At 57.8% G+C, this 22,742-nt stretch overlaps 1 protein-coding gene and 1 pseudogene across 1 annotated transcript in view; both read left to right on the top strand.

Moving 5' to 3' along the window:
- The window catches only part of PFAS (phosphoribosylformylglycinamidine synthase), a 50,777-nt gene that overhangs the window by 19,254 nt on the left and 8,781 nt on the right, over window positions 1–22,742 (top strand). The window contains exons 14-24 of the mRNA XM_069882576.1: window positions 2,074–2,135; window positions 2,424–2,585; window positions 3,822–3,935; window positions 5,936–6,067; window positions 7,363–7,593; window positions 10,301–10,481; window positions 12,771–12,854; window positions 14,979–15,134; window positions 16,793–16,918; window positions 20,629–20,774; window positions 20,913–21,123. Coding sequence (XP_069738677.1) covers window positions 2,074–2,135; window positions 2,424–2,585; window positions 3,822–3,935; window positions 5,936–6,067; window positions 7,363–7,593; window positions 10,301–10,481; window positions 12,771–12,854; window positions 14,979–15,134; window positions 16,793–16,918; window positions 20,629–20,774; window positions 20,913–21,123 — 1,605 coding nt within the window. The remainder of the gene's footprint in view (window positions 1–2,073; window positions 2,136–2,423; window positions 2,586–3,821; window positions 3,936–5,935; window positions 6,068–7,362; window positions 7,594–10,300; window positions 10,482–12,770; window positions 12,855–14,978; window positions 15,135–16,792; window positions 16,919–20,628; window positions 20,775–20,912; window positions 21,124–22,742) is intronic.
- LOC138734776 (uncharacterized) lies at window positions 21,202–22,584 on the top strand (annotated as a pseudogene).

Here is a 22,742-nt window from a genome sequence, read left to right as displayed (position 1 = left end):
TGGAGATGTGGAGAGGGTGGAGGACGTGGGGGTGGGAGAAGATCCTGGAGGACCTTGAGGAGCTGGAGAGGTGGAGAAGGTGGGAGAAGATCTTGGAGGACATTGAGGAGCTGGAGATGTGGAGAAGGTGGAGGACGTGGGGGTGGGAGAAGATCCTGGAGGACCTTGAGGAGCTGGAGAGGTGGAGAAGGTGGAGGATGTGGGGGTGGGAGAAGATCTTGGAGGACCTTGAGGAGCTGGAGATGTGGAGAAGGTGGAGGACGTGGGGGTGGGAGAAGATCTTGGAGGACCTTGAGGAGCTGGAGAGGTGGAGAAGGTGGGAGAAGATCTTGGAGGACCTTGAGGAGCTGGAGATGTGGAGAAGGTGGAGGACGTGGGGGTGGGAGAAGATCCTGGAGGACCTTGAGGAGCTGGAGAGGTGGAGAAGGTGGAGGACGGGGGGGTGGGAGAAGATCCTGGAGGACCTTGAGGAGCTGGAGATGTGGAGAAGGTGGAGAAGGTGGGGGTGGGAGAAGATCCTGGAGGACCTTGAGGAGCTGGAGATGTGGAGAAGGTGGAGGATGTGGGGGTGGGAGAAGATCCTGGAGGACCTTGAGGAGCTGGAGAGGTGGAGAAGGTGGAGGACGTGGGGGTGGGAGAAGATCCTGGAGGAAATTGAGGAGCTGGAGAGGTGGAGAAGGTGGGAGAAGATCCTGGAGGACATTGAGGAGCTGGAGATGAGGAGAAGGTGGAGGACGTGGGGGTGGGAGAAGATCTTGGAGGACCTTGAGGAGCTGGAGAGGTGGAGAAGGTGGAGGATGGGGGGGTGGGAGAAGATCCTGGAGGACATTGAGGAGCTGGAGATGTGGGGAAGGTGGAGGATGTGGGGGTGGGAGAAGATCCTGGAGGACCTCGAGGAGCTGGAGATGTGGAGAAGGTGGGAGAAGATCTTGGAGGACATTGAGGAGCTGGAGAGGTGGAGAAGGTGGGAGAAGATCTTGGAGGACATTGAGGAGCTGGAGATGTGGAGAAGGTGGAGGACGGGGGGGTGGGAGAAGATCTTGGAGGACCTTGAGGAGCTGGAGATGTGGAGAAGGTGGGAGAAGATCCTGGAGGACCTTGAGGAGCTGGAGATGTGGAGAAGGTGGAGGACGTGGGGGTGGGAGAAGATCCTGGAGGACATTGAGGAGCTGGAGATGTGGAGAAGGTGGGAGAAGATCCTGGAGGACATTGAGGAGCTGGAGATGTGGAGAAGGTGGAGGATGTGGGGGTGGGAGAAGATCCTGGAGGACATTGAGGAGCTGGAGATGTGGAGAAGGTGGAGGACGGGGGGGTGGGAGAAGATCTTGGAGGACCTTGAGGAGCTGGAGAGGTGGAGAAGGTGGGAGAAGATCCTGGAGGACCTTGAGGAGCTGGAGATGAGGAGAAGGTGGAGGACGTGGGGGTGGGAGAAGATCCTGGAGGACATTGAGGAGCTGGAGATGTGGAGAAGGTGGAGGACAGGGGGGTGGGAGAAGATCTTGGAGGACCTTGAGGAGCTGGAGGTGTGGAGAAGGTGGAGGACGTGGGGGTGGGAGAAGATCCTGGAGGACCTTGAGGAGCTGGAGAGGTGGAGAAGGTGGGAGAAGATCCTGGAGGACCTTGAGGAGCTGGAGATGTGGAGAAGGTGGAGGATGGGGGGGTGGGAGAAGATCCTGGAGGACATTGAGGAGCTGGAGATGTGGAGAAGGTGGAGGATGGGGGGGTGGGAGAAGATCTTGGAGGACCTTGAGGAGCTGGAGAGGTGGAGAAGGTGGAGGACGTGGGGGTGGGAGAAGATCCTGGAGGACCTTGAGGAGCTGGAGAGGTGGAGAAGGTGGAGGACGTGGGGGTGGGAGAAGATCCTGGAGGACCTTGAGGAGCTGGAGATGTGGAGAAGGTGGGAGAAGATCTTGGAGGACATTGAGGAGCTGGAGAGGTGGAGAAGGTGGAGGATGTGGGGGTGGGAGAAGATCCTGGAGGACCTTGAGGAGCTGGAGATGAGGAGAAGGTGGAGGATGTGGAGGTCCCTGAGGTCCCCGAGGTCCCTGAGGTCCGTGTCCTCGTTGTCCCCAGGGAACGTCCTCAAGGAGCTCAGTGACCCCGCGGGGGCCCTCATCTACGCCAGCCGCTTCCAGGTGCTCCCAGTGCTCCCAGTCCCTCCCAGTCCCCTCCCAGTCCCTCCCAGTCCCCTCCCAGTCCCTCCCAGTCCCTCCCAGTCCCTCCCAGTCCCCCCCAGTCCCTCCCAGTCCCTCCCAGTCCCCTCCCAGTCCCTCCCAGTCCCTCCCAGTCCCCTCCCAGTCCCTCCCAGTCCCCTCCCAGTCCCTCCCAGTCCCTCCCAGTCCCTCCCAGTCCCCCCCAGTCCCTCCCAGTCCCCCCCAGTCCCTCCCAGTCCCCCCCAGTAACCCCAGTTTGGTGTCGGGCAGCGGGGGGACCCGACGCTGAGCGTGCTGGAGCTGTGGGGGGCCGAGTACCAGGAGTCCAACGCGCTGCTGGTGGCCCCCGGGGGGCTGCGGCGCCTGCGGGAGCTCGGCGAGCGCGAGAGGTGTCCCCTCCAGGCCGTGGGGACCATCACCGGCCACGGCAAGGTGGGCGCTGGCCACCAAGGATCTTGAGAACATGGAGGGCTTGGTGGCCACCAAGAAGGTTGAGGATATAGAGGGGTTGGTGGCCACCAAGGAGGTTGAGGATATGGAGGGCTTGGTGGCCACCAAGAAGGTTGAGGATATGGAGGGCTTGGTGGCCACCAAGAAGGTTGAGGATATAGAGGGGTTGGTGGCCACCAAGATGGGTGGAGATAGAAAGGGGTTGGTGGCCACTAAGAAGATTGAGGATATGGAGGGGTTGGTGGCCACCAAGGAGGTTGAGGATATGGAGGGGTTGGTGGCCACCAAGAAGGTTGAGGATATGGAGGGGTTGGTGGCCACCAAGAAGGTTGAGGATATAGAGGGGTTGGTGGCCACCAAGAAGGTTGAGGATATGGAGGGGTTGGTGGCCACCAAGAAGGTTGAGGATATAGAGGGGTTGGTGGCCACCAAGAAGGTTGAGGATATGGAGGGGTTGGTGGCCACCAAGAAGGTTGAGGATATGGAGGGGTTGGTGGCCACCAAGAAGGTTGAGGATATAGAGGGGTTGGTGGCCACCAAGAAGGTTGAGGATATGGAGGGGTTGGTGGCCACCAAGGAGGTTGAGGATATGGAGGGGTTGGTGGCCACCAAGGAGGTTGAGGATATGGAGGGGTTGGTGGCCACCAAGAAGGTTGAGGATATGGAGGGGTTGGTGGCCACCAAGATGGGTGGAGATATAGAGGGGTTGGTGGCCACGAAGAAGGTTGAGGATATAGAGGGGTTGGTGGCCACCAAGAAGGTTGGAGATAGAAAGGGGTTGGTGGCCACCAAGTGGGTGGTCCCTGGTTGGGCTCTGGAGGTCCCTGGGTGGCTCTGGAGGTCCTTGTGGTGGCTCTGGAGGTCCCTGAGTGGCTCTGGAGGTCCCTGGGTGGCTCTGGAGGTCCCTGGGGTGGCTCTGGAGGTCCCGGGGTGGCTCTGGAGGTCCCTGGGGTGGCTCTGGAGGTCCTTGTGGTGGCTCTGGAGGTCCCTGGTTGGGCTCTGGAGGTCCCTGGTTGGGCTCTGGAGGTCCCTGGGTGGCTCTGGAGGTCCTTGTGGTGGCTCTGGAGGTCCCTGGTTGGGTTCTGGAGGTCCCTGGGGTGGCTCTGGAGGTCCCTGGGTTGGTTTTGGAGGTCCCTGGTTGGTCCCTGGAGGTCCCTGGTTGGGTTCTGGAGGTCCCTGGTTGGTCTCTGGAGGTCCTGACCCTCCATCCCACCCCAGATCGTGCTGGTGGACGACCTGGCGGCGCCGGTGGCCGAGGGGGCGTCCCACGAGGGGCTCCCCACCCCCGTCAACCTGGAGCTGGAGTGGGTCCTGGGCAAGATGCCCCGAAAGGTGAGGACGGAGGGGCCACCACCAGGACCTCGGGGGGGGTCCAAGACCAGCGTGGTGGTGGGAACCTCCCAGTGGGGCCTCCTGGATGGGGCTGGAGCCCATCAGGGTGATGGGGACCATCTCAAAGGGGTTGGAGACCATCTCAAGGGGGTTGGAGACACCACGATGGTGGTTCTGGAGCCCATCAGGGTGATGGAGACCATCTCAAGGGGGTTGGAGACCATCTCAAAGGGGTTGGAGACACCATGATGGTGGTTCTGGAGCCCATCAGGGTGGAGGAGACCATCTCAAAGGGGTTGGAGACCATCTCAGTGGGGTTGGAGACACCGTGATGATGAGGCTGGAGCCCATCAGGATGGAGGAGACCATCTCAAAGGGGTTGAAGATCATCATGATGGTGGTTCAGGACCCCCTGATGGGCTTGAGGACCCCCTGATGGGCTTGAGGACCATGCGATGGGCTTGAGGACCATGCGATGGGCTTGAGAACCCCCTGATGGGCTTGAGGACCATGCGATGAGCTTGAGGACCCCCTGATGGGCTTGAAGACCATGAGATGGTCTTGAGGACCATGAGATGGTCTTGAGAACCTTGAGATGGACTTGAGGACCATGCGATGGGCTTGAGGACCATGCGATGGGCTTGAGGACCTTGAGATGGGCTTGAGGACCATGCGATGAGCTTGAGGACCCCCTGATGGGCTTGAAGACCATGAGATGGGCTTGAGGACCATGAGATGGGCTGGAGGACCATGAGATGGGCTTGAGGACCATGCGATGGGCTTGAGGACCCTGAGATGGGCTTGAGGACCATGAGATGGGCTTGAGGACCCCCTGATGGGCTTGAGGACCATGCGATGGTCTTGAAGACCATGAGATGGTCTTGAAGACCATGAGATGGTCTTGAGGACCATGAGATGGTCTTGAGGACCATGAGATGGGCTTGAGGACCATGCGATAGTCTTGAGGACCATGAGATGGGCTTGAGGACCATGCGATAGTCTTGAGAACCTTGAGATGGACTTGAGGACCATGCGATGGGCTTGAGGACCATGCGATGGTCTTGAGGACCATGCGATGGGCTTGAGGACCATGCGATGGTCTTGAGGACCATGCGATGAGCTTGAGGACCCCCTGATGGTCTTGAAGACCATGAGATGGGCTTGAGGACCATGCGATGGGCTTGAGGACCTTGAGATGGTCTTGAGGACCATGCGATGGGCTTGAGAACCATGAGATGGTCTTGAGGACCATGTGATGGGCTGGAGGACCATGCGATGGGCTTGAGGACCATGCGATGGGCTTGAGAACCATGAGATGGTCTTGAGGACCATGCGATGGGCTTGAGGACCATGCGATGGGCTGGAGGACCATGCGATGGGCTGGAGGACCATGTGATGGGCTTGAGGACCCCCTGATGGTCTTGAGGACCATGAGATGGGCTTGAGGACCATGCGATGAGCTGAGGACCCTCTGATGGTCTTGAGGACCATGAGATGGGCTGGAGGACCCCCTGATGGTCTTGAGGACCATGAGATGGGCTTGAAGACCCTCTGATGGGCTTGAGGACCATGCGATGGGCTTGAGGACCCTGAGATGGGCTTGAGGACCATGCGATGGGCTTGAGGACCACCTAAAGGTCTTGAGGACCATGCGATGGGCTTGAGAACCTTGAGATGGTCTTGAGAACCTTGAGATGGGCTTGAGGACCCTCTGATGGGCTTGAGGACCCCCTGATGGGCTTGAGGACCCTCTGATGGGCTTGAGGACCCTCTGATGGGCTTGAGGACCCTCTGATGGGCTTGAGGACCATGCGATGAGCTTGAGGACCCCCTGATGGGCTTGAAGACCATGAGATGGGTTGAGGACCATGAGATGGGTTGAGGACCATGAGATGGGCTTGAGGACCACCTAAAGGTCTTCAGGACCACCAGAAGGGTTTGAGGGCCACCCGATGGCCTTGAGGCCCCCCTGAGGGTGGCCCCCGGTGACCTTCTGGCAGGAGTTCGTGCTGCAGAAGACGCGTCCCAGGCTGCGGCCGCTGGAGCTGCCCCCGGGGCTGACGCTGCGCCAGGCGCTCGAGAGGGTCCTGCGGCTGCCGGCGGTGGCCAGCAAGCGCTACCTCACCAACAAGGTACCTGGGGCCACCACCGAGGGGCCTCGCAGCCACCCTGCAGCTCCTGGACCTCCAGCCTGGGTGGCCACCAACCCCTCCATATCCTCAACCTCCTTGGTGGCCACCAACCCCTCTATATCCTCAACCTTCTTGGTGGCCACCAACCCCTTGTATCTCCAACCCCCTTGGTGGCCCCCAACCCCTTCTTGGTGGCCCCCAACCCCTCCATATCCCCAACCCCTTGTATCTCCAACCTTCTTGGTGGCCCCCAACCCCTTCTTGGTGGCCCCCAACCCCTTCTTGGTGGCCCCCAACCCCTTGTATCTCCAACCCCTTGTATCTCCAACCTCCTTGGTGGCCCCCAACCCCTTCTTGGTGGCCCCCAACCCCTTCTTGGTGGCCCCCAACCCCTTCATATCTCCAACCCCTCCTTGGTGGCCCCCAACCCCTCCTTGGTGGCCCCCAACCCCTCCTTGGTGGCCCCCAACCCCTTCTTGGTGGCCCCCAACCCCTCCATATCCCCAACCCCTTGTATCTCCAACCTTCTTGGTGGCCCCCAACCCCTTCTTGGTGGCCCCCAACCCTTTCATATCCCCAACCCCTTGTATCTCCAACCTTCTTGGTGGCCACCAACCCCTTCTTGGTGGCCCCCAACCCCTTGTATCTCCAACCCCTTGTATCTCCAACCTCCTTGGTGGCCCCCAACCCCTTCTTGGTGGCCCCCAACCCCTTCATATCCCTAACCCCTTGTATCTCCAAGCTTCTTGGTGGCCACCAACCCCTCCATATCCTCAACCTTCTTGGTGGCCACCAACTCCTTTCTATCTCCAACCTTCTTGGTGGCCCCCAACCCCTTCATATCCCCAACCCCTTGTATCTCCAACCTTCTTGGTGGCCCCCAACCCCTTCTTGGTGGCCCCCAACCCCTTCATATCCCCAACCCCTTGTATCTCCAACCTTCTTGGTGGCCCCCAACCCCTTCTTGGTGGCCCCCAACCCTTTCATATCCCCAACCCCTTGTATCTCCAACCTTCTTGGTGGCCCCCAACCCCTTCATATCCCCAACCCCTTGTATCTCCAACCCCTTCTTGGTGGCCCCCAACCCCTTCTTGGTGGCCCCCAACCCCTTCTTGGTGGCCCCCAACCCCTTCATATCCCCAACCCCTTGTATCTCCAACCTTCTTGGTGGCCCCCAACCCCTTCTTGGTGGCCCCCAACCCCTTCATATCCCCAACCCCTTGTATCTCCAACCTCCTTGGTGGCCACCAACCCCTTCCTGGTGGCCCCCAACCCCTTCTTGGTGGCCCGGGCAGGTGGACCGCTCGGTGACGGGGCTGGTGGCCCAGCAGCAGTGCGTGGGCCCCCTGCACACGCCGCTGGCCGACGTGGCCGTGGTGGCCCTGTCCCACTGGGACACGGTGGGGGCGGCCACCGCCCTGGGCGAGCAGCCCATCAAGGGCCTCCTGGACCCCGCGGCCGGCGCCCGCCTGGCCCTCACCGAGGCCCTCACCAACCTGGTCTTCGCCCGCGTCACGGCCCTCAAGGTGAGACCTCCTGCTTCTGGTGGCTCCATGTTCTCCTTCCCTGGTCCTGGTGTCTCCATGGGGTTCCTGGTGTCTCCATGGGGTTCCTGGTGGCTCTCCATGTTCTCCTTCCCTGGTCCTGGGGTCTCCATGGGGTTCCTGGTGGCTCTCCATGTTCTCCTTCCCTGGTCCTGGTGTCTCCATGGGGTTCCTGGTGGCTCCATGTTCTCCTTCCCTGGGCTTGGTGTCTCCATGGGGTTCCTGGTGTCTCCATGGGGTCCTGGTGCCTCCATGAGCTCCAGGTTTCTCCATGGGGTTCCTGGTGTCTCCATGGGGTCCTGGTGTCTCCATGAGCTCCTGGTGTCTCCATGGGGTTCCCGGTGTCTCCGTGTCCTCCTTCTCTGGTCCTGGTGTCTCCATGGGGCTCCTGGTGCCTCCATGAGCTCCAGGTTCCTCCATGAGCTCCAGGCTTCTCCATGGGGTTCCTGGTGCCTCCATGAGCTCCAGGTTTCTCCAGGGGGTTCCTGGTGCCTCCATGAGCTCCGGGTTTCTCCACGGGATTCCTGGTGTCTCCAGGGGGGTCCTGGTGTCTCCATGAGCTCCAGGTGCCTCCATGAGCTCCAGGTTTCTCCATGGGGTTCCTGGTGCCTCCATGAGCTCCAGGTTTCTCCATGAGCTCCAGGTTTCTCCATGGGGTTCCTGGTGCCTCCATGAGCTCCAGGCTTCTCCATGGGGTTCCTAGTGTCTCCATGGGGTTCCTGGTGCCTCCATGAGCTCCAGGTGTCTCCATGGGGTCCTGGTGCCTCCATGAGCTCCAGGTTTCTCTATTGGGTTCCTGGTGCCTCCATGAGCTCCAGGTGCCTCCATGAGCTCCAGGTTTCTCCATGGGGTTCCTGGTGCCTCCATGAGCTCCAGGTTTCTCCATGAGCTCCAGGTTTCTCCATGGGGTTCCTGGTGCCTCCATGAGCTCCAGGCTTCTCCATGGGGTTCCTAGTGTCTCCATGGGGTTCCTGGTGCCTCCATGAGCTCCAGGTTTCTCTGTTGGGTTCCTGGTGCCTCCATGAGCTCCAGGTTTCTCTATTGGGTTCCTGGTGCCTCCATGAGCTCCAGGTGCCTCCATGAGCTCCAGGTGTCTCCAGGGGGTTCCTGGTTACTCCATGAGCTCCAGGTGTCTCCATGGGGTCCTGGTGCCTCCATGAGCTCCAGGTTTCTCTATTGGGTTCCTGGTGCCTCCATGAGCTCCAGGTACCTCCATGAGCTCCAGGTTTCTCCATGGGGTTCCTGGTGCCTCCATGAGCTCCAGGCTTCTCCATGGGGGTTCCTGGTGCCTCCATGAGCTCCAGGTTTCTCCATGAGCTCCAGGTTTCTCCATGGGGTTCCTGGTGCCTCCATGAGCTCCTGGTGTCTCCATGAGCTCCAGGTTTCTCCATGGGGTTCCTGGTGCCTCCATGAGCTCCAGGTTCCTCCATGGGGTTCCTGGTGCCTCCATGAGCTCCAGGTTTCTCCATGAGCTCCAGGTTTCTCCATGAGCTCCAGGTTTCTCCATGGGGTTCCTGGTGCCTCCATGAGCTCCAGGTGCCTCCATGAGCTCCAGGTTTCTCCAGGGGGTTCCTGCTGCCTCCATGAGCTCCAGGTTTCTCCAGGGGGTTCCTGGTGCCTCCATGAGCTCCAGGTTTCTCCATGAGCTCCAGGTTTCTCCATGGGGTTCCTGGTGCCTCCATGAGCTCCAGGCTTCTCCATGGGGTTCCTAGTGTCTCCATGGGGTTCCTGGTGCCTCCATGAGCTCCAGGTTTCTCTGTTGGGTTCCTGGTGCCTCCATGAGCTCCAGGTTTCTCCAGGGGGTTCCTGGTGCCTCCATGAGCTCCAGGTTTCTCCATGGGGTTCCTGGTGCCTCCATGAGCTCCAGGTTTCTCTATTGGGTTCCTGGTGCCTCCATGAGCTCCAGGTGCCTCCATGAGCTCCAGGTGTCTCCAGGGGGTTCCTGGTTACTCCATGAGCTCCAGGTGTCTCCATGGGGTCCTGGTGCCTCCATGAGCTCCAGGTTTCTCTATTGGGTTCCTGGTGCCTCCATGAGCTCCAGGTGCCTCCATGAGCTCCAGGTTTCTCCATGGGGTTCCTGGTGCCTCCATGAGCTCCAGGTGCCTCCATGAGCTCCAGGCTTCTCCATGGGGGTTCCTGGTGCCTCCATGAGCTCCAGGTTTCTCCATGAGCTCCAGGCTTCTCCATGGGGTTCCTAGTGTCTCCATGGGGTTCCTGGTGCCTCCGTGAGCTCCAGGTTTCTCCATGGGGTTCCTGGTGCCTCCATGAGCTCCAGGTTTCTCTATTGGGTTCCTGGTGCCTCCATGAGCTCCAGGCTTCTCCATGGGGTTCCTGGTGCCTCCATGAGCTCCAGGTTCCTCCATGGGGTTCCTGGTGCCTCCATGAGCTCCAGGTTCCTCCATGGGGTTCCTGGTGCCTCCATGAGCTCCAGGCTTCTCCACGGGATTCCTGGTGTCTCCATGAGCTCCAGGTTTCTCCATGGGGTTCCTGGTGCCTCCATGAGCTCCAGGCTTCTCCACGGGATTCCTGGTGTCTCCAGGGGGGTCCTGGTGTCTCCATGAGCTCCAGGTGCCTCCATGAGCTCCAGGTTTCTCCATGGGGTTCCTGGTGCCTCCAGGGGGTTCCTGGTGGCTCCGTGAGCTCCGGGTCCCCCCTGAGGTCCGTGTCCCCGTTGTCCCCGTTCCTGCAGGACGTGAAGTGCTCGGGGAACTGGATGTGGGGCGGCAAGACGGGGGCCGAGGGGGGGGCGCTGGTGGCGGCCTGCGAGGCCCTGGTGGAGCTTCTCCACCGCCTCGGCGTGGCCATCGACGGCGGGAAGGACTCGCTCAGCATGGCCGCCCGCGTCGGGCCCCAGACTGTCATGGCCCCCGGTGAGTCCTGGGGTCACCACCATGGGCCTGGGGTCACCACGATGGTCTTGGGGTCACCACGATGGGCCTGGGGTCACCATGATGGTCTTGGGGTCACCATGATGGGTTTGGGGTCACCACCAGGGAGAGGAACCCATGGATGAAACCACCACGATGGGCCTGGGGTCACCTCAATGGGCCTGGGGTCACCATGATGATGGTTTTGGGGTCACCATGATGGGTCCTGGGGCCACCACGATGGTCCTGGGGCCACCACGATGGTCCTGGGACCACCATGATGGTCCTGGGGTCAATGTGAGGATGGTCTTGGGGTCACCATGATGGGCCTGGGGTCACCACGATGGTTTTAGGGTCACCATGATGATGGGTTTGGGGTCACCATGATTGTTTTGGGGTCACCATGATGGTCCTGGGGCCACCACGATGGGTCTTGGGGTCACCATGATGGGTTTGGGGTCACCATGATGATGGTTTTGGGGTCACCATGATGGGTTTGGGGTCACCATGATGGGTTTTGAGGGTCACCATGATGGGTTTGGGGTCACCACGATGGGTTTGGGGTCACCATGATGGTCTTGGGGTCACCACGATGGGTTTGGGGCCACCATGATGGTTTTGGGGTCACTACAATGGGTCTTGGGGCCACCATGATGGTTTTGGGGTCACCACGATGGGTTTGGGGCCATCATGATGGTCCTGGGGTCACCACGATGGGTCCTGGGGCCACCACGATGGGTCTTGAGGTCACCACGATGGGTCTTGGGGCCACCACGATGGGTCTTGGGGTCACCACGATGGGCCTGGGGTCACTACAATGGGTCTTGGGGCCACCATGATGGTCTTGGGGTCACCACGATGGTTTTGGGGTCACCACGATGGGTCCTGGGACCACCATGATGGTCCTGGGGTCAACATGAGGATGGTCTTGGGGTCACCACGATGGGCCTGGGGTCACTACAATGGGTCTTGGGGCCACCATGATGGTCTTGGGGTCACCACGATGGTTTTGGGGTCACCACGATGGGTCCTGGGACCACCATGATGGTCCTGGGGTCAACATGAGGATGGTCTTGGGGTCACCACGATGGGCCTGGGGTCACTACAATGGGTCTTGGGGCCACCACAAGGATGGTCTTGGGGTCACCATGATGGTCTTGGGGCCACCATGATGGGTTTGGGGTCACCATGATGGTTTTGGGGCCACCACGATGGTTTTGGGGTCACCATGATGGGTTTGGGGTCACCACGATGGTCCTGGGGCCACCATGATGATGGGTTTGGGGTCACCACGATGATGGTTTTGGGGTCACCATGATGGGTTTGGGGTCACTACAATGGGTCTTGGAGTCACCACGATGATGGTCTTGGGGCCACCACGATGGGTCTTGGGGCCACCACGATGGGTCTTGGGGTCACCATGATGGGCCTGGGGTCACCATGATGATGGTCTTGGGGTCACCACGATGGGTCTTGGGGTCACCATGATGGGCCTGGGGTCACCATGATGATGGTTTTGGGGTCACCATGATGGGTTTGGTGTCACTACAATGGGTCTTGGGGTCACCATGAGGATGGTCTTGGGGTCACCATGAGGATGGTCTTGGGGCCACCATGATGGACCTGGGGTCACCTCAATGGGCCTGGGGCCACCATGATGGGTCTTGGGGCCACCACGATGGGCCTGGGGTCACTACAATGGGTCTTGGGGCCACCATGAGGATGGTCTTGGGGTCACCATGATGGGTTTGGGGTCACCATGATGGTCCTGGAGTCACCACAATGGGTCTTGGGGTCACCACGATGGGTCTTGGGGTCACCATGATGGGTCCTGGGGCCACCATGATGGTCCTGGGGTCAACATGAGGATGGTCTTGGGGCCACTACAATGGGTCTTGGGGTCACCATGATGGTTTTGGGGTCACCATGATGGGTCCTGGGGCCACCACGATGGTCCTGGGGTCAACATGAGGATGGTCTTGGGGTCACCACGATGGGCCTGGGGTCACTACAATGGGTCTTGGGGCCACCACAAGGATGGTCTTGGGGCCACCACAATGGGTCTTGGGGCCACCATGATGGGTTTGGGGTCACCATGATGATGGTTTTGGGGTCATCATGATGTTTTGGGGTCACCATGATGATGGTCTTGGGGTCACTACAATGGGTCTTGGGGCCACCACAATGGGTCCTGGGGCCACCATGCTGGGTCCTGGGGCCACCCCGAGGATGGTCTTGGTGTCCCCATGAGGCTGATGAAGGTTTTGGGGTCCCCCCCCCCCGTCCCCCCAGGAACCCTGGTGGTCTCGGCCTACGCCGTGTGCCCCGACATCACGGCCACCGTCACCCCCGACCTCAAGTGTCCCCAGGGCAGAGGTGAGACCGGCGGCACCGGCAACCGGGGGGCATTTTGGGGGGTTTGGGGCGTTTTGGGGTGTTTTGAGGGGTTTTGGGGTGTTTTGAGGGGTTTTGGGGCGTTTTGAGGGGTTTTGGGGTGTTTTGAGGGATTTTGGGGCATTTTGAGGGGTTTTGGGGCGTTTTGAGGGGTTTGGGGGCATTTTGAGGGATTTTGGGGCATTTTGAGGGGTTTTGGGGTATTTTGAGGGGTTTTGGGGTGTTTTGAGGGGTTTTGGGGCATTTTGAGGGATTTTGGGGTATTTTGAGGGGTTTTGGGGTGTTTTGAGGGATTTGGGGGCGTTTTGAGGAGGTTTTGGGGTGTTTTGAGGGGTTTTGGGGTGTTTTGAGGGGTTTTGGGGCATTTTGGGGGGGTTTGGGGTATTTTGAGGGGTTTTGGGGTGTTTTGAGGGGTTTTGGGGCATTTTGAGGGGTTTTGGGGTGTTTTGAGGGGTTTTGGGGTATTTTGAGGGATTTTGGGGTGTTGTGGGGTATTTTGAGGGATTTTGGGGGGTTTTGAGGGATTTTGGGGCATTTTGAGGGGTTTTGGGGTGTTTTGAGGAGGTTTTGCGGTATTTTGAGGGGTTTTGGGGTGTTTTGAGGGGTTTTGGGGGCGTTTTGAGGGGTTTTGGGGTGTTTTGAGGGGTTTGGGGGCGTTTTGAGGGATTTTGGGGTGTTTTGAGGGGTTTTGGGGCATTTTGAGCTGGTTTTGAGGGATTTTGAGGGATTTTGGGGTATTTTGAGGGGTTTTGGGGGCATTTAGAGGGGTTTTGGGGGCATTTAGAGGGGTTTTGGGGCATTTTGAGGGGTTTTGGGGGTATTTTGAGGCATTTTGGGGCATTTTGAGGGGTTTGGGGGGTATTTTGAGGGGTTTTGGGGTATTTTGAGCTGGTTTTGAGGGATTTGGGGGTATTTTGAGGGCTTTGTGGGGGTATTTTGAGGAATTTTGGGGCATTTTGAGGGGTTTTGGGGTGGTTTGGGGGTATTTTGAGGGGTTTTGGGGTATTTTGAGGAGGTTTGGAGTATTTTGAGTGATTTTGGGGTGTTTTGGGGTATTTTGAGTGATTTTGGGGTATTTTGAGGGGGTTTAGGGTGGTTTTGGGGTATTTTGAGGAGGTTTGGGCTGGTTTTAGGGGATTTTGAGTGATTTTGGGGTGTTTTGGGGTATTTTGAGGGGTTTTGGGGTGGTTTTGAGGTATTTGGGGGAGGTTTTAGGGTATTTTGAGTGATTTTGGGGAGGTTTGGGGGTATTTTGAGTGATTTTGGGGTGGTTTTGGAACTTTTGAGTGGTTTGGGGGTATTTTGAGGGGGTTTGAGTGATTTTTGGGGTACTTTGAGCTGGCTTGGGGGTATTTGGGGGAGGTTTTAGGGTATTTTGAGTGATTTGGGGGTATTTTGAGGGGTTTTGGGGTATTTTGGGGTGTTTTGGGGAGGTTTTAGGGTATTTTGGGGGTATTTTGAGGGGTTTTGGGGTATTTTGGGGTGTTTTGGGGAGGTTTTAGGGTATTTTGGGGGTATTTTGAGGGGTTTGGGTGTGTTTTGAGGGGTTTTGGGGCATTTTGAGGGGTTTGGGGGCATTTTAAGGGGTTTTGGGGTGGTTTTGAGGTATTTCGGGGAGGTTTGGGGGTATTTTGAGCTGGTTTGGGGGCATTTTGGGGAGTTATTGGGGTATTTTGAGGGGTTTTGGGGTGGCTTTGGAGTATTTTGAGTGGTTTTGAGGTATTTTGGGGCATTTTGGGGGGATTTTGGTGCATTTTGGGGGTATTTTAGGGGAGTCTGGGATATTTTAGGGTGGTTTTGAGGTATTTTGGGGCAGTTTGGGGGGATTTTAGGGCTGTTTGGGGGGATTTTAGGGGAGTCTGGGATATTTTAGGGTGGTTTCGAGGTATTTTGGGGCAGTTTGGGGGGATTTTAGGGCTGTTGGGGGGGGATTTTAGGGGAGTCTGGGATATTTTAGGGTGGTTTCGAGGTATTTTGGGGCAGTTTGGGATGGTTCGGGGTTATTTTCGAGCGGTTTTGGTGCATTTTGGGGCGGTTGGGGGGTATTTCGAGATGCCCGGTCCCGTTTTTGGGGTGCCCTGATGTGGTTTTTTTGGGGGGGCGCAGGCGCGGTGCTGTGGGTGCCGCTGAGCCCGGGGCGACACCGCTTGGGGGGCAGCGCCCTGGCTCAGGTCTTCGCTCAGTTGGGGGACGCCTGCCCCGACCTCGAGGACCCCAAAAACCTCGTCGCCGCCTTCGAGGTCACCCAGGAGCTCATCAAGGGTGAGTGGGGGGGCCCCCAAAATAAAGGGGGGGGCCCCAAAATAAAGGGGGGGCCCCAAAATAAAGGGGGGGGCCCAAAATAAAAGGGGGACCCCCAAAATGAGGGGTGGACCCCAAAAATAAGGGGGATTTGGGGGAGGGGAAAGGGGTTTGGGGGGGAAAAAAAGGGGGTTTGGGGACAAAAAGGGGGGTTTGGGGTGGGATTTGAGGGGAAAAAGGGGGGGTTTGGGGTCTAAAAAGGGGGTTTTGGGGTGGATTTTGGAGGAAAAAGGGGGGTTTGGGGTCTAAAAAGGGGGTTTTGGGGCTAAAAAGTGGGGTTTGGGGTGGAATTTGAGGGGGAAAGGGGGGTTTTGGTCTAAAAAGGGGGGTTTGGGGTCTAAAAAGAGGGGTTTGGGGTGGAATTTGAGGGGGAAAAGGGGGTTTGGACGTCTAAAAAGGGGGTTTTGGGGTGGATTTTGGAGGAAAAAGTGGGGTTTGGGGTGGAATTTGAGGGAGAAAAGGGGGGTTTGGGGCCTAAAAAGGGGGTTTGGGGTGGATTTTGGTGGAAAAAGTGGGGTTTGGGGTGGAATTTGAGGGGGAAAAGGGGGGTTTGGGGTCTAAAAAGGGGGTTTGGGGTGGATTTTGGTGGAAAAAGTGGGGTTTGGGGTGGAATTGTGAGGAAAAAGGGGGGTTTGGGGTCTAAAAAGGGGGTTTTGGGGTGGATTTTGGTGGAAAAAGTGGGGTTTGGGGTGTAAAAAGGGGGTTTTGGGGTGGAATTTGGAGGAAAAATTGGGGTTTGGGGTGTAAGAAGGGGGGTTTGGGGTGGATTTTGGAGGAAAAAGGTGGGGTTTGGGTCTAAAAAAGGGGTTTTGGGGTGGATTTTGGAGGAAAAAGTGGGGTTTGGGGTGTAAAAAGGGGGTTTTGGGGTGGATTTTGGCGGAAAAAGTGGGGTTTGGGGTGTAAAAAGGGGGTTTTGGGGTGGAATTTGGAGGAAAAAGGGGGGTTTGGGGTGTAAAAAGGGGGTTTTGGGGTGGATTTTGGAGGAAAAAGTGGGGGTTTGGGGGCTAAAAAGGGGGGTTTGGGGCTAAAAAGGGAGATTTGGGGTCTGAAGAGGGGGATTTGGGGTGTAAAAAGGGGGATTTGGGGCTAAAAAGGGGGGTTTGGGGTGAATTTTGAGGGGGAAAAGGTGGGTTTGGGTCTAAAAAGGGGAGTTTGGGGTGGATTTTGGAGGAAAAAGTGGGGTTTGGGGTCTAAAAAGGGGGGTTTGGGGTGGATTTTGGAGGAAAAAGGGGGGTTTGGGGTGTAAAAAGGGGGTTTTGGGGTGGATTTTGGAGGAAAAAGGGGGGTTTGGGGTGTAAAAAGGGGGTTTTGGGGTGGAATTTGGAGGAAAAAGTGGGGTTTGGGGTGTAAAAAGGGGGTTTTGGGGTGGAATTTGGAGGAAAAAGTGGGGTTTGGGGTGTAAAAAGGGGGTTTTGGGGTGGATTTTGGAGGAAAAAGGGGGGTTTGGGGTGTAAAAAGGGGGTTTTGGGGTGGAATTTGGAGGAAAAAGTGGGGTTTGGGGTGTAAAAAGGGGGTTTGGGGTGGAATTTGGAGGAAAAAGTGGGGTTTGGGGTGTAAAAAGGGGGTTTTGGGGTGCGGGTTTGCTGTCGCGGGCTGAGCCGGGTGCCCTCGCGGCCCAGGGCGGGTGCTGAGCGCGGGGCACGACGTGAGCGACGGGGGCCTGGTGGGGGCGGCGCTGGAGATGGCCTTCGCCGGCAACTGCGGCCTCCGCCTCGACCTCGGGGACCTCCCCGCCGCAGCCACCCGTGAGACCTTCCAACCCCCCCTGACCCCGACCCCGTCCGCACCTTCTCCTGCTCCTCACGTCCTCCATGGTCTCCTTCTCTCCATGGTCTCCATCTCTCCATGTTCTCCATCTCTCCATGGTCTCCATCTCCCTGTGGTCTCCATCTCCCCGTGGTCTCCATCTCCATGTTCTCCATGCCCTTCTTGTTCTCCATGTTCTCCATGGCTTCTTGTCCCCCCGTGTCCTCCTTGTTCTCCATGTCCCCCGTGGTCTCCATGTCCATGTTCCCCATGTCCACGTTCTCCATGTCTTCATGTCCCCATATCCCCATGTCCCCCTTGTTGTCCATGTCCCCCATGTTCTCCGTGTCCCTCTTGTCCTCCATGTTCTCCATGTCCTCCATGTCCACGTTCCCCATATCAACACGTTCTCCATGTCTTCATGTCCCCCACGTTCTCCATGTCCATGTTCCCCATGTCCCCATGTTCTCCATGTCCTTCCTGTTCTCCATGTTCCCCATGTCCTCAGGTCCCCCATGTCCATGTTCCCCATATCCCTGTCTTCCATGTTCTCCATGTTCTCCATGTCCTCATGTTCTCCTTGTCCCCATGTCCCACATGTTCTCCATGTCCATGTTCCTCATATCCATGTTCTCCACGTTCTCCATGTCCCCATGTTCTCCATGTCCCCATGTTCTCCATGTCCCCATGTCCACATTCTCCATATCCCCCATGTTCTCCATGTCCATGTTCCCCATATCCACATCCCCACGTTCTCCACGTCCCCATGTTCTCCATGGCTTCATGTCCCCACGTCCCCCATGTCCATGTTTCTCATACCCATGTCCTCGTGTTCTCCATGTCCTCATGTCCCCATGTTCTCAATGTTCACCATGTCCATATCCCCCTTGTTCTCCATGTCCCCCATGTTCTTCATGTCCCCGTGTTCTCCATGTTCTCCATGTTCCCCATGTTCCCCATGTCCCCGTATCCATGTCCCCATGTTCTCCGTGTCCCCCTTGTCCTCCATGTTCTCAATGTCCTCCATGTCCACATTCCCCATATCAACACGTTCTCCATGTGTTCATGTCCCCCATGTTCTCCATGTCCCCATGTTCTCCATGTCCCCAGGTCCCCCATGTCCATGTTCCCCATATCCATGTCCCCGTGTCCCCCATCTTCTCCACGTCCTCAATGTCCCCATATTCTCCATGTCCCCATGTTCTTCAATGCTCTCCATGTCCCTATGTCCCCACACCCCCATCTTCTCCACGTCTCCATCTTCTCCATGTCCTCAACGTCCCCATGTCCCCCATATTCTCCACGTCCTCAACGTCCCCATGTCCTCATGTTCTCCATGTCCCCATGTCCATCTTCTCCATGTCTCCATGTCCCCATGTCCCCCACGTCCCCATGTCCTCCATCTTCTTCATGTCCATGTTCTCCATGTCCTCCATCATCTCCATGTCCTCAACGTCTCCATGTCCCCATGTTCTCCATGTCCCCATGTTCTTCAATGCTCTCCATGTCCCCATGTCCTCATGTTCTCCATGTCCATGTTCTCCATGTCCCCATGTCCCCCATCTTCTCCAGGTCCTCAACGTCCCCATGTCCCCATGTTCTCCATGTTCCCCATGTCCACGTTCTCCATGTCTCCATGTCCCCATGTCCCCAGCCCCCATCTTCTCCACGTCTCCATCTTCTCCATGTCCTCAATGTCCCCATGTCCCCATGTTCTCCATGTTCCCCATGTCCATGTTCTCCATGTCTCCATGTCCCCATGTTCTTCAATGCTCTCCATGTCCCCATGTCCCCAGCCCCCCATCTTCTCCACGTCTCCATCTTCTCCATGTCCATGTTCTCCATGTCCCCATGTCTCCATCTTCTCCATGTCCTCAATGTCCCCATGTTCTCCATGTCCCCATGTCCATCTTCTCCATGTCCCCATGTCCCCACACCCTCATCTTCTCCACGTCTCCATCTTCTCCATGTCCTCCATGTCCCCATGTTCTCCATGTCCCCATGTTCTCCATGTCCCCATGTCCTCCATGTCCCCATGTCCCCATGTTCTCCATGTCTTCCATGTTCTCCATGTTCTCCATGTTCTCCATGTCCCCATGTCCTCCACGTCCTCAATGTCCCCATGTCCCCATGTTCTCCATGTTCTCCATGTCCCCATGTTCTTCAATGCTCTCCATGTCCCCATGTCCCCAGCCCCCCATCTTCTCCACGTCTCCATCTTCTCCATATCCTCAATGTTCCCCATCTTCTCCATGTCCTCAATGTCCCCATGTCCCCATGTTCTCCATGTCCTCAATCTCCCCATGTTCTCCATGTCCCCATGTCCCCATGTTCTCCATGTCCCCATGTCCCCATGTTCTCCATGTCTCCATGTCCCCATGTCCCCATGTTCTCCATGTTCCCCATGTCCATGTTCTCCATGTCCCCATGTTCTTCAATGCTCTCCATGTCCCCACACCCCCATCTTCTCCACGTCTCCATCTTCTCCATGTCCTCAATGTCCCCATGTCCATGTTCTCCATGTCGCCATGTTCTTCAATGTTCTCCATGTCCCCATGTCCCCACACCCTCATCTTCTCCATGTCTCCATCTTCTCCATGTCCTCAATGTCCCCATCTTCTCCATGTCTCCATGTCCCCATGTCTCCACATCCTCATCTTCTCCACGTCTCCATGTTCTCCATGTCCTCAATGTCCCCATGTTCTCCATGTCCTCAATGTCCCCATGTCCTCCATGTCCCCATGTCCTCCATGTCCCCATGTCCTCCATGTTCTCCATGTCTCCATGTCCCCATGTTCTTCAATGCTCTCCATGTCCCCATGTTCCCAGCCCCCCATCTTCTCCACGTCTCCATCTTCTCCATGTCCCCATCTCCTCATGTTCTCCATGTCCATGTTCTCCATGTCCCCATGTCCCCCATCTTCTCCATGTCCTCAATGTCCCCATGTCCCCATCTTCTCCATGTCCCCATGTCCATCTTCTCCATGTCCCCATGTCCCCACACCCCCATCTTCTCCACGTCTCCATCTTCTCCATGTCCTCAATGTCCCCATGTCCCCATGTTCTCCATGTCCTCAATGTCCCCATGTTCTCCATGTCCCCAGGTTCTTCAATGCTCTCCACGTCCTCAGTGTCCCCACACCCCTATCTTCTCCACGTCTCCATCTTCCCCATGTCCTCAATGTCCCCATGTTCTCCATGTCCTCAATGTCCCCATCTTCTCCATGTCTCCACGTCCGCATGTCTCCACACCCTCATCTTCTCCACGTCTCCATCTTCTCCATGTCCTCAATGTCCCCATGTCCCCATGTTCTCCATGTCCCCATGTCCCCATGTTCTCCATGTCTCCATGTCCCCATGTTCTCCATGTCTCCATGTCCCCATGTTCTCCGTGTCCCTATGTCCATGTTCTCCATGTTCTCCATGTCCCCATGTCCCCATGTCCTCCATGTTCCCCATGTCCATGTTCTCCATGTCTCCATGTCCCCATGTTCTTCAATGCTCTCCATGTCCATGTTCTCCATGTTCTCCATGTCCCCATGTTCTTCAATGCTCTCCATGTCCCCACACCCCCATCTTCTCCACGTCTCCATCTTCTCCATGTCCCCATGTCCTCATGTTCCCCATGTCCATGTTCTCCATGTCCCCATGTCCCCACCCCCTCATCTTCTCCACGTCTCCATCATCTCCGTGTCCTCTGTCCCCACAGCGCTGGCCGTGCTCTTCGCCGAGGAGCCGGGTCTCGTCCTGGAGGTCCCCGTAGATGCCACCGAGGACGTTTGCCGGCGCTACCGGGTGGCCGGGGTCACCTGCGTCCCCATCGGCCACAGCGGCCCCTACGGCCCCGAGGCCACGGTGAGGGGGGGGACCCCGAGAGGTGGTGGTGGCCCTGACCCTACGTTCCTCCTCATCTCAAGCGGGTCGAGATGCTGGTGGCCCCCGTTCCTCACGTTCCTCACGTTCCTCTCACCTTCTCCTCGTCCTCCCGGCCAGGTGGAGGTGGTGCTCGGGGGGGTCTCCGTGTTGGCCGAGCCCGTCGGGGACCTCCGAGCCGTCTGGGAGGCCACCAGCTTCCGTCTGGAGAGGGAGCAGGCGGCCGTGGCCTGCGTGGAGCAGGAGGAGAGCGACCTGCGGCGCCGCCGCGGCCCCAGCCTCCTCCTCACCTTCGACCCCAGCCTCGAGCCCCCCCTGCTGCGCCACCTGGGTCAGGGGGCACCTGGGGGGCACCTGGGGGGGGGGGACGGGGACACCTATGGGGCTCTGTGGGTCCCTATAGGTCTTTATGGGGCTCTATGGGGTCTCTGTGGGGTCGCTATGGGGCTCTGTGGGGTCTCTGTGGGGTCTCTATGGGGTCTCTATGGGTCTCTGTGGGTCCCTATAGGTCTTTATGGGGCTCTATGGGGTCGCTATGGGTCTCTATGGGGTCTCTATGGGTCTCTATGAGTCTCAATAGGTCTCAATGGGGTCTCAATGGGTCTCAATGGGGTCTCTATGGGGTCTCTATGGGGTCTCTATGGGGTCTCTGTGGGTCTCTATGGGTCCCTATAGGTCTCTATGGGGGCTCTGTGGGTCTCTGTGGGGTCTCTATGGGGTCTCTATGGGGTCTCTGTGGGTCTCTGTGGGTCCCTATGGGTCTCTATGGGGTCTCTGTGGGTCTCTGTGGGTCCCTATAGGTCTCTATGGGGGCTCTGTGGGTCTCTATGGGGTCTCTATGGGGTCTCTGTGGGGTCTCTATGGGTCTCTATGGGTCTCTATGGGTCTTTATGAGTCTCTATGGGTCCCTATGGTCTCTATGGGCCTCTATAGGTCTCTATGGGGTCTCTATGGGGTCTCTATGGGGTCTCTATGAGTCTCTGTGGGGTCTCTGTGGGTCTCTATGGGGTCTCTATGGGGTCTCTATGGGGTCTCTGTGGGGTCTCTGTGGGGTCTCTGTGGGGTTTCTATGGGGTCTCTGTGGGGTCTCTATGGGGTCTCTATGGGTCTCTGTGGGGTCTCTGTGGGGTCTCTATGGGGTCTCTGTGGGGTCTCTATGGGGCTCTATGGGGTCTCTGTGGGGTCTCTATAGGTCTCTATGGGGTCTCTGTGGGGTCTCTGTGGGGTCTCTGTGGGGTCTCTGTGGGGTCTCTATGGGGCTCTGTGGGGTCTCTGTGGGGTCTCTATAGGTCTCTATGGGGTCTCTGTGGGGTCTCTGTGGGGTCTCTGTGGGGTCTCTATAGGTCTCTATGGGGTCTCTGTGGGGTCTCTGTGGGGTCTCTGTGGGGTCTCTATGGGGTCTCTATGGGGTCTCTATGGGGTCTCTGTGGGGTCTCTGTGGGGTCTCTGTGGGGTCTCTATGGGGCTCTGTGGGGTCTCTGTGGGGTCTCTATAGGTCTCTATGGGGTCTCTGTGGGGTCTCTGTGGGGTCTCTGTGGGGTCTCTATGGGGTCTCTGTGGGGTCTCTATAGGTCTCTATGGGGTCTCTATGGGGTCTCTGTGGGGTCTCTGTGGGGTCTCTGTGGGGTCTCTGTGGGGTCTCTATGGGGTCTCTGTGGGGTCTCTGTGGGGTCTCTATGGGGTCTCTGTGGGGTCTCTATGGGGCTCTATGGGGTCTCTGTGGGGTCTCTGTGGGGTCTCTGTGGGGTCTCTATGGGGCTCTATGGGGTCTCTGTGGGGTCTCTATAGGTCTCTATGGGGTCTCTGTGGGGTCTCTGTGGGGTCTCTGTGGGGTCTCTATAGGTCTCTATGGGGTCTCTATGGGGTCTCTATGGGGTCTCTGTGGGGTCTCTGGGGTCTCTGTGGGGTCTCTATGGGGTCTCTGTGGGGTCTCTATGGGGTCTCTATGGG

This window comes from Phaenicophaeus curvirostris, unplaced genomic scaffold (genome assembly GCF_032191515.1).
Source record: "Phaenicophaeus curvirostris isolate KB17595 unplaced genomic scaffold, BPBGC_Pcur_1.0 scaffold_213, whole genome shotgun sequence".
In the NCBI taxonomy this organism is placed as follows: domain Eukaryota; kingdom Metazoa; phylum Chordata; class Aves; order Cuculiformes; family Cuculidae; genus Phaenicophaeus; species Phaenicophaeus curvirostris.
The sequence above is the reverse complement of the archived record's forward strand: the minus strand, read 5'-3'. Positions and strand labels throughout refer to the sequence as shown.